General features: G+C 48.3%; 1 protein-coding gene across 2 annotated transcripts; it reads left to right on the top strand.

The window, feature by feature from the left end:
* Positions 1-1,940: 1,940 nt before the first annotated feature.
* Positions 1,941-7,567, top strand: LOC120704042 (pyrophosphate-energized vacuolar membrane proton pump-like). Of its 2 annotated transcripts, XM_039988289.1 has the most exons (9): positions 1,941-2,316; positions 4,197-4,771; positions 4,901-5,280; positions 5,365-5,451; positions 5,544-5,874; positions 5,981-6,391; positions 6,478-6,537; positions 6,635-7,140; positions 7,488-7,567. In XM_039988289.1, exons 1-8 carry the CDS (start codon positions 2,058-2,060, stop codon positions 6,839-6,841), a joined length of 2,310 nt encoding a protein of 769 aa, XP_039844223.1. In that variant the 5' UTR covers positions 1,941-2,057; the 3' UTR covers positions 6,842-7,140; positions 7,488-7,567. The 2 variants fall into 2 exon arrangements, with proteins under 2 accessions (XP_039844223.1, XP_039844224.1); XM_039988290.1 differs by lacking the exons at positions 1,941-2,316; positions 7,488-7,567 and adding an exon at positions 3,190-3,205.
* Positions 7,568-11,208: the final 3,641 nt, after the last annotated feature.

Genomic DNA, 11,208 nt, shown 5'->3' on the forward strand with positions numbered 1-11,208 from the left:
TCGACACCATCCATGGTCCTTCCTCTAGAGCCTTCGCCCTTCCTGACACCTGGTGAAAGGTGAAGAGGAAATGGTTCTCCCCCAGCGCCTTGACCTCCATTCCTTTGATCGGGCACCACACTCTCTCTTTCCAAAGCCAGTTGCACCACTTCTGCTGAAACACACTTGTCAGACAATAGCTTACCAATTGCCTGCACCTCCTTCATGCGCTCTTTACCCCGATCTCCCCCTCCAATCTGAATGCCCTTCTTCTCCGCCTCCAACAGTTTCATCCTCCTCAGCATCCCCTCAACCCCTTCCATCGTCGTGAAAACCCACGACGTACCACCGACCAGGGTTTCTGTGGTTAGCAGATTGGATTCAGCTGCTCTACACAGATATTTTTGTGGACCCGGAAGGCACGTAGGACGTGGAAACTGAACAGGATCGAAGTCCAAAGGGGAAGCCGATGCCCAGATCAGTCAAGGAGAGGAACCAAAAGTCGCTGCCGGAAACCCACTCGAGTCGCCCGAGGCGCCGAGACCCTTCTCGAACACGACGTGTCGAGACCCCGCCTCGGTGGTGTTTGTTCACTGCAGTGTTATAATTGGTAAGGAAACGAGATGGATGAGCTCAGTCAAGAAGGTTTTGCATTGACTAATAACGTGAGTAAGCGATGAGTCATCACCTTTTCGTTTAAGCAACTGTCCAAATATACTACTAAACACCACTGGCTTGCTTGCTGCACATTTTAAACATGGCCACGTATTAATGTCAGTCAGAAAACACACAGTTTATAGATCACGGCGTTAATTAAACGCAGTAAATGAATTGTATATCGTACTAACGATGCGTCAAAATCATCCATCCATATCCAAGTTTGAAAGTAAGGAACAAAAATAAAAAATACTTTATTGAATTTCGTGGTAATTCTCTCATCAAAGGCAAATCTAAGCATCTCGAAACATTTGTGCGACAAAAAAGATAGCACTCTCTTTTATTAGAAAAAAAATGATTCCGTAGGATTTATCCACCTTTTATCCTGGATTGGAGGTAGATGGATAGAGATGAGGAGAATCCAAGAGACTCTGGTCCACGTGCAAACCAGTCACACAGCCGAGCCGTTGGAACAAACTCCAATATATTGGGCTAGTCTAAAAACACAGTTGAATATGAGGTGCTTCAAGTTTGTTCTTCCGTGCAAACATGAAACATTATTTCAATATGAACACGCTCAGTAAAATCATTTGTTTATAACTTTATTTCAATAATACTCAGCCCGAATTATACCTCCCTTTAAAGTTTATAAACACGATCGATCCCAATCCAACAACATTGCAACACTTCACGAATTTTTCACACTCGTAGCCATACATCATGATAAGAAATTTATAGTGAAAAGAAATTAAAAACCAGCATCAAGATAAGCACAAAATTTACCAAAAAATTAATAAGCCAGCATCATTAGACCTAGTTTAGCTAGGTTAGGTAGTTGAACTTCTATGGTCGTGTATATATCTAGTTTAGTTATCGCAACCACTTTGTGATTTTTATTTAGTTTTTCCTAATTAACTGAATGAGATACGGTTTAGCCTGTTTTTTCTTAATACGAGATAATTTCTTCTTAGACTGACCTCAGCAGACGACGGCGGAGGCGTCGCGAGGGTGATGTGGCGGGCGGGCGGGAGGAGGTGGCGGGGCCGGGGCCGGGCCACGTGTGCGGTGGAGTCGAGAGGCGTCGAGAAGCGTCGCTTCCGCCGTCGTCTGGTGAGGTCAGTCTTAAATAATGCAGCAGATGCTCTTGTCTTTTTCAAAAAAAAAAGAATTACCAGAAATTTACAACAAACAGGAATCCAAACCCCCGAAATTTACCGAAACACACTCGTCCTCATCGCCTCTACACTACCCTCCTCCAGTGGCCTCGCCTCCCTATAAAACGGCGACTCCCGCACCGCCCGTCTCCTCTCCTCTCCTCTCCCTCTTCCTCCCTCCCTCTCCGTGCGCTCGAGCGAATTCCCGAGCGGGATTCTCCGCGGTAGAGGAACCCTAGCGCTCCCCGGATCCGGCCGCGGGGTGCAATGGCCGCGCCGGCGTTCCTGCCCGAGCTGGCCACGCAGGTGGTGGTGCCCGTCGCGGCCGTGGTGGGCATCGCCTTCGCGGTGCTGCAGTGGGTGCTGGTCTCCAAGGTGAAGCTCTCCCCCGAGCCGCGGCGCGGGGACGGGTCCTCAGCGAAGAGCGGCGCCGGCGCCAGCGAGTACCTCATCGAGGAGGAGGAGGGGCTCAACGAGCACAACGTCGTTGTCAAGTGCGCCGAGATCCAGAACGCCATCTCCGAAGGTGAGGCTGAGCGCCCGCGGCCGTGCTCGTGTTTTTTTTTGAATTTTGGGGATCTGAGGGCGCTTAATCAGTAGATCTTGCGCTCCTGGCGGTTTATTGGTTCATGTATTCGGAGTTTGGTGGTAATTTTGCTTTATTTTGTTTGCTTGCGGCGTGAACCTGAAAAATTGCTTTACATACGAGGCATGTGAAACGAATCAGTTTTCTGCAGTACATAATAGTCCCAATAAGGCACGGGAATAGAATTTTACTCGTTCCTAACGCAATTCCCTCTAAACCTATGCTTTGGATCAGCTGGTGTTACGTGTTTACTATTTACTTGTTTGTTAGTTTGTCGCATCGTCCTCAGTATTTTTTTTCTGCCGTGCGTCCAGTTTTCTTTGTAGCTGCCTGCCTGCCTGGGTTATATTTACTGTTATATTACTCCTAGTTGTAAGTTGGATCTAACAATAAACTACTGATGTTCCCGCTTTACCCAACACATGTTATAATAATCCTTGGTCCAGTGTGTCCTAACAGCAGTAAATATTTTTTTTGCTTCCCCCGTTAGATTTTTGTGAGATATTTGTGGTGGGGGTAGTTGTCAATTTTCATATAGAAGTGGTAGTGCTCTGTTCTTAAGAGGTCCCAGAAAACCCTCCGGTGACCATGCTGTGGGGATAGGATAAGTCACTGGAGGTGGCACATACGTCGTTGCTGCACCTGTGGTCCTTGCTGCCCGACTGTAGGATAAGAAGATAACGAACTTTCCGTGCGTCCACATTATTGTAGCAGGAAGGAATTAGTTTTGTTTTCGACCACATCCGCCTAGCTTGGAACTTGGAAGGAATCCTAGAAATGACGCACATGGACTGGATCTTGTGGTCCACTCAACAGTGTTTCATGTAAGGTAATTATTGGGGCACAGTCTCCGTCCGAAGGTACCTGCTAATTCAGTTTGCCCTGTGCTGGACACTGCATTGTGAGTTGGTTCATATCAGATATTGGCTCGCTTCTGTCCATGTCTTCGGTCAGGATCCTTTCTAATAAGGATTAGGATGCTCTTGTTGTGCTTTCTTTGTGGCACCACACTGTGCTCATTGTCTTTTTCACAGGAACCAGCATAGTAGACATAGAAAGATTTTTTATGGCTCTTTTTCCTACAATATGTGGACCCTATTAGTACTTCAGTTCATTACTGCTTGCTTTGCTCCCCTTTCTCATGAAATAGGAAGGAAGCTTTCATTTCACTGGATTTTGAGAAGATAAGGATTACCGTCCATCATTTATTTTTTACTTACTATTATTCATTGTAGTAAGGCACTAATTGAGGAGAAACTTACCCAGCATCGGCTGAGATGGTTTGGACATGTCCAACGAAGGCCTCCTGAGGCGCCGGTGCGAAATGGGGTTCTTGAGCGGGTCGATAATGTAAAGAGGGGGTAGAGGTAGACCTAAACTGACGTGGGATGAGTCAGTTAAGAGAGACCTTAAGTATTGGAATATTTCTAAAGAGATAGCTTTGGATAGGAGCGCTTGGAGACTAGCTATCAATGTGCCTGAACCTTGAACTTATTTCTTTCGGGTTTCATCTCTAGCCTACCCCAACTTGCTTGGGAAAAAAGGCTATGTTGTTGTTGTTGTTGTTGTTGTTGTTACTATTATTCATTGTCCGTTTTGACTCTGTGCTTCTACAAGAAGATAGGATAATTGCTGCTCATTATCCTATTGCAAATATTTACTGCTATGTTGTTGATTAATCTTCAGTGTTTGATATTTCTGTAACCATTTTTCTAATTGTTAGGCCTTGGGCCTTGTATTAGTAAACAGTTATTCTCTGATTGTGTTGTAAAATTGTACACACACTTCTATCTCTAAATGGCATTGCTTTGTTTTAACAGGAGCAACATCTTTCCTTTTCACTGAATACAAGTATGTTGGACTATTCATGGGCATTTTTGCTGTCCTGATCTTCCTCTTCCTTGGCTCTGTTGAGGGGTTCAGTACCAAGAGTCAGCCTTGCCACTACAGCAAGGGCAAGACGTGCAAGCCTGCCCTTGCCAATGCTCTTTTCAGCACCATTGCCTTTGTGCTTGGTGCAGTCACCTCACTTGTTTCTGGGTTTCTTGGAATGAAGATTGCGACATATGCAAATGCCAGGACGACTCTTGAGGCAAGGAAGGGTGTCGGAAAGGCATTCATTACCGCTTTCCGCTCTGGTGCTGTGATGGGCTTCCTGCTTGCTGCCAGTGGCCTTTTTGTTCTTTATATCGCAATCAACTTGTTCGGAATTTATTATGGTGATGACTGGGAAGGCCTTTATGAGGCTATCACTGGTTATGGTCTCGGTGGTTCTTCTATGGCTCTTTTTGGCCGTGTTGGTGGTGGAATATACACCAAAGCTGCTGATGTTGGTGCTGATCTTGTTGGGAAAGTCGAAAGGAATATCCCTGAAGATGATCCAAGAAACCCAGCTGTAAGTCCTTTCTTAAGAGTCACATCTTAAAAAGCTTTAATGATCCGCTATGTTAAAGTTTTGTAGTGTCATTTTGATGGATATTTGTATAAAAAATGTTACAATGAGCATTCCTTTTGCTTCTTACAGGTTATTGCAGACAATGTTGGTGACAATGTTGGAGATATTGCTGGAATGGGGTCAGATCTCTTTGGCTCCTATGCTGAGTCTTCATGCGCTGCTTTAGTTGTTGCCTCAATCTCTTCTTTTGGGATCAATCATGAATTCACTCCTATGTTGTACCCACTTCTCGTTAGCTCTGTGGGTATTATAGCTTGCTTGATAACCACTCTTTTTGCAACCGATTTCTTCAAGATCAAGGCTGTAGATGAAATTGAGCCGGCTCTCAAGAAGCAACTTATAATTTCCACTGCTGTGATGACTGTTGGCATTGCACTTGTCAGTTGGTTAGGGCTCCCATATACATTCACAATCTTCAATTTTGGTGCACAGAAGACGGTGTATAACTGGTACTGCCATTTCTTAAATGGATTTCCCATATTTTGATCTGAATCTTTTTAACACATGATCTCACTTTGAAATCAATTTGGTAGGCAATTATTCCTCTGTGTGGCTGTTGGTTTGTGGGCTGGACTAGTTATTGGATTTGTTACAGAGTATTACACGAGCAATGCGTACAGGTGCTTTTTCAGTTTTGTTTATTCTTAATAGAGGATGCAATTTGCAGATTTTTTTCAAGCATCTGACAACTTGAATTCCCTTTTTTTCGCAGCCCAGTGCAGGATGTTGCTGACTCCTGCAGAACTGGAGCTGCTACAAATGTCATCTTTGGCCTTGCTCTGGGATACAAATCAGTCATTATCCCTATTTTTGCTATTGCTTTCAGTATTTTCCTCAGCTTCAGCCTTGCTGCAATGTACGGTGTTGCTGTGGCTGCTCTTGGAATGCTCAGCACAATTGCTACTGGCCTCGCCATTGATGCATATGGTCCTATTAGTGATAATGCTGGAGGAATTGCTGAAATGGCTGGCATGAGCCACAGAATCCGTGAGAGAACAGATGCTCTCGATGCTGCTGGAAACACTACTGCTGCCATTGGGAAGGTAAATGCCAATCTCAGCGTTAGTTGAAAATGTGCCTCTTCAGAGTTGGGCAAACTTTTCATTTTCGAAGTATCAAATTTTCATCGTCATGATTTTGTGCATGTAGGGTTTTGCCATTGGTTCAGCAGCCTTGGTATCTCTTGCCCTCTTTGGGGCTTTTGTGAGCCGTGCTGAGATCTCAACTGTTGATGTTTTGACACCAAAAGTTTTCATTGGACTGATTGTTGGTGCCATGCTCCCATACTGGTTCTCAGCAATGACCATGAAGAGTGTTGGCAGTGCAGCACTCAAGATGGTTGAGGAAGTCCGCAGGCAGTTCAACACCATCCCTGGGATCATGGAGGGCACCACCAAGCCTGACTATGCAACGTGTGTCAAGATCTCCACCGATGCATCCATCAAGGAGATGATCCCCCCTGGTGCACTTGTCATGCTCACCCCTCTTATTGTTGGGATCTTGTTTGGTGTTGAGACCCTCTCTGGAGTTCTTGCTGGTGCTCTTGTTTCTGGTGTCCAGGTTGGTACTTGTTTTCTTGGTAACTGCAAGTTCACAACTGTGATATCTTGTTATATTTCATTCATAACTATGTTGTTTCCATTCAGATTGCCATCTCTGCATCCAACACTGGAGGTGCTTGGGACAACGCCAAGAAATACATTGAGGTAAAAATGTTGAAAACAGTACCAGAAGTCATCAACAGGGTTCTTACAACTCATATTTACCAACACCATTAACTTCTGTTCTCTCCATGGTTTACAGGCTGGTGCATCTGAGCATGCAAGAACCCTGGGCCCGAAAGGCTCAGACCCACACAAGGCTGCCGTTATCGGTGACACCATCGGTGATCCCCTCAAGGACACCTCAGGCCCCTCACTGAATATCCTCATCAAGCTCATGGCCGTCGAGTCCTTGGTTTTTGCCCCCTTCTTCGCCACCCATGGAGGCATCCTCTTCAAATGGCTTTAGAGGAAGAATGATGGATCGGTTACTTTAATTTTGCCGGGGAGAGCACTAGATTTATCTCTGCCATAGAGAAGTTTCAGTTTACCCATATAGTGCCTTTCTTCATTTCCGTCTCGCCTGTACTGTATTACGTCATGTTGAAACCTACAACTCTACAAGCCATGGTGCCATAGAGATTTGCAGTAGCCGAGTCGAGCAAATCTCTGACCATTCTACAGGTTTGGACATTTGGTGTATTGGGACGTTTGGTATTGCCTGTAGATATTTCGATGATGATGATGACTAAGGAATGCACAATTCAGGGCGCGTTTAGTTCCCAAAAATTTTCACCCAAAAATTTTCACCTCCTCTTTAAACACATGTATGAAGCACTAAATGTAATTAAATAACAAAACTAATTACACAGTTTGGATGTACATGACGAGACGAATCTTTTAAGCATAATTAGTGCATGATTAGCTATAAGTGCTACAGTAACCCACATGTGCTAATGACGCGGTCAAAGGCCTCAAAAGATTCATCTCGTGGTTTCCAAGTGAGTTCTGAAATTAGTTTTTTAATTAGTGTCCGAAAAGTCCTCCCGACATCCGGTCAAAGTGCTGATTTGACCTCCAAAAATTTTTGCTGGGGGAACTAAACGCGCCCTCAGATTTCCTGTCTTAGTGAAACGAGTCTCAGTTGTGTGTGACTTGTTTCTCTGATGATAATTGGATGTCCGTTTGCTGTGTCTGCGGATTTTTGTTTTGTTTTGTTTGGCTGTTGGCAGATTTATGTCATCGTGAAAATATACATCGGTCAGTCCAGTATTGGAACAGGCGTCCCATCAGCGATTGGATTGGGCATGAAGAAACTCGAGGATTTGGAATGGAGGATAAGTTGGATGTGGGTTCCGCTGCTCAGGTAGTCCTGACTAATTGTGGGGGACGTTGTCGTCTTATCCATGGCAAGTGAGGAATTCTCTTTTATTATTGACTAGTAATAAACTTCTTTTATTTATTCAGAGGCATGCATCTAAATAAAGAACAGGCAGGTTTACATCCATCCATCCATGCATGCCAAGGGTGATGAGCTTCTCTACAGTACAGAGATGCTTGTAATACTCTTATTACTATGCACCGTGGAGGTGGGGCGACGAGAGCGGTCGTCTATCCCCTGTGCGACATGTGCCTGGGAGAGGCCGCGCGACGCGGGTCGTGGAATCATTGTTCGGTCCTGCTGCCGCGCGGACTCTGCTGCCGCACCGCCTCCACTGCCGTGGGTCGTCGGTCTGCGTGTAGGCCTGCTTGTTGCCGCGCCGCCTCCGACTCGCGTGCGCTGCCTCTGTCTCTGTTCCCCCTCTCCCCCTTTTGCGCTTTCCTTTTCCTCTTTGCGGCGGCCTAGGGTTTGGGGGCAACGGGATCTCGCCGCCGCCGCAGGAGAGGACTGGTGCAGGAGTCTTCAACCATCGCGTGCACGGCGGCAGGCGGCGTGGCGGCAAGCAGGGGGGGCGGTGGGGGCTATCCCGTCGCATTCCGGCAGCCGATGCGAGATCCGCGCGCGGCGGGGCTGCCGCCGGATGGTCTGCCCCGCCGGCAGGATCCGGCGCGGCGGAGCAGCCCCCGCGCGGTGCCCCCGGCTCCCTCCTCCTCCTCCACTCCGGCGAGCTCGACCTTGGCTTCTCCGGCGGGTAGGCGGCCATGGCACGGCGGAGGACCCCGGCGCGAGCCCCTCCTCTCTCCGGCGGGGAGGCGTCCATGGTGGTGGCCGAGCACGCGGCGGCGCGGCGCACGGCCGAGAGCTCCGCGGCGGCGGCGCGGCTGCCCTCTCCCCTCCCTCGGCGTTCGCGCAGGCTATCCTCTAGCTCTAGCTCCGCGGCAGTTCGACAGTGACGGCGAGCTTCCCCTACCTTCCTCCTCCCTCTTCCGTCCTCCTCACGGCGCCTCCGCCCACGGCCGCCACCTCCCGCCACGGCCGCGCGGAGCGGTCGCGGTGAACGCGCGGCGGGCCGGCGGGGTGGAGGCGCAGCGGACGTGGGGTGAAGGCACGGCGGACGCGGGGCAGGCCTGCGGGGCGGAGGCGCCCCTGCTCTCCTTGGTCTCGCGGGGCGGAGCTCTTCGTCCTCAATCCTGGCCGGCGCGGCGTAGCGCGCGGTCCACCTAGTCACAATAACACGACAACGATGACGACCTCTCTTATAATCACTTTTTATTTGTATATATAATACGTCCGAGCAAGAGCAAGCATGCAGTAGGAAACTGAAACTGGAAGGCCGCCAATTACCTGAAACAGCATGCATCCATGCCTAGCATAGCGACGCCTCCTTGAACGATTCCGCGACGGATCTCGATCATCTCCCTGTCCGGAAAGCAGAGGCATCTCATTCCTGATTCCCATCCCATCCGGCGTTATGCTGCGGCTGTTTTGAGTTTCGACTACTGAATGATGCCAGGCGAGGAGCGTCGGCCGCCGGTGACGAGCTTCGTGGAGGAGGCTGGCCACCAACGTAAACAAAAACGCACGGTTGGGCCGTTGGGTCCTCCATAATTGGGCCTCCGCTTGGCCACGTTATTGGCATCTGCTCTCACTGCGGCACCGACCACGTCCACCACTGCTACGGCCGTCGTGTTGCCTGTACTGACAGTCTCATCTGCTTCCATCCATGCTCTGGTTTCACTATGCAGGGAGCAGTTTGGGATGCAGGGCAATGGAGTTCAGCTTAGCCCTACACCTTCGCCATCTTTCATGGGTCCTACACCTTGGCCATTGTTCAGCATGGCTGCGAAGTTCTCTGTAAGGAGTTCCTGTTGCCGACTTTGGAAGCCACCATGGTATGTGGCCCTTCAGGTGAAACAAGCTGCGGACAAGCATGTAGCCTCTGTTCACAGCAAAAGCTATATGAAGCTGTTGATGGAAATCAGCTCAAAGAAATATGATGCCAGCAGGAACAAGATTGCTAGGAAATTCAATTCCATTTGCTTCAACAAGGGTTCCTCGGACTCTGTTGTCATTCCAGCTGGTTCTGTCATAGAGGAAGCTGAGAAAGTTGCTGCAGTGCACCGATTTGACTATGGAAGTTTCTATCCTGCTGAAGGGGCTGCTTCTCATTGTTCCATCAGGGAAGAAGCTCTTGTTGAAATATCTGAACATATGGCTAGTTTTTGCAGTCCTTGCTATGTTGAAGAGCAAGCAAGGCAAGAGGGTGCGGCCAAACTTCAGAGCTGCTGCCGTTGGAGAGGTTCGTTGCTAGGCTCCTTGCTAACAGTATGGAATTTCCTTGCAATGATTGAAGATGAAATTTCAGAGGTGACAATACCTACTAGCAACCAGTTGTTCATTCAGTACCTCACCAGTTCGCATGGGGGTTCACAGTGTTGTTTCAGTCAATTTTGGATGCTAACCTTCCATCCGAGAAAACTATGCCACCATTATGCTTACTGAGATGGAGTTTTTGCCTCACAAGGTAATCAGTCATCTTGATCGCGGCTTGCTCAACTTGGTGAACCGGATACTATTTTTGGAGAGTGTCCATCAGCATCGACCATGGCCACCACTTGTGGGGTTTGAGATGCAGGACATGATCATACAGTGCAGCTTCTGGTCTCCATTCAGTTATAGCTAGGATACAATGGCAGCTAAACATATTTTCAGTACTTGGTTAGGTTGCAACTTGACCTCAATTCTTTTGTTGGCCAAGCAGCTTGCAGACCATGGCCAAGCAGCTTGCAGACCATGGGTTTCCATCAGAACCAAATGCAGCGAAAGGAACTATGCGATTCAGTCATGCGGGGGGGGGGGGGGGGGGGGGGGGGGATTCTCAAGAATCATCCATCCTATCCTATGGGCCGAGTGGCCTACTGGACCATTCAACAGCTTATGCAATTGAGGACTACAAGAGAGCGCGAGCGTCTTCTCTCTCGAAGCGTATGTTTCCCCCAACAGTTGAGAGAGGCGACGCGCCGGCGATTTCTCGACTCCCCGCCGGATTCGCTGCTTTTCCTCGCTGTCGGTGGCCTTTTTGGCGCCGATGTGCTCGGGAAGGGCGGATCTGGTGGGTGGTGTACATATCCTCTTCTAATAGAGTAGTTTTACCTAGAATAAGGTTGGATTCCTTACCGGTGAAGATCTCGTCGGTAAGCTTTTGTCCCTTACAGATTTTCTATAGTATTGCCTGTGGTCTTGGTGAGCTAGTCCTGGTGCTGTCTGAGGTGCTTGTGGTGCTTGATGGTCATATATTTTGCGTGGTTTTCAACATCGACGAGTATGTTATTGTTTCTATCTTCTGCGTCGGTGTTGGATTTCCTCGTGTTTTTGTTGGTGCCGTTGGTGCCCATGGTGCCAGCGACAGTGCTGGATCTGTAATCCAGAACACAACGATACATATGTGGAGAAAT

Source organism: Panicum virgatum, chromosome 4K (genome assembly GCF_016808335.1).
Source record: "Panicum virgatum strain AP13 chromosome 4K, P.virgatum_v5, whole genome shotgun sequence".
In the NCBI taxonomy this organism is placed as follows: Eukaryota; Viridiplantae; Streptophyta; class Magnoliopsida; order Poales; family Poaceae; genus Panicum; species Panicum virgatum.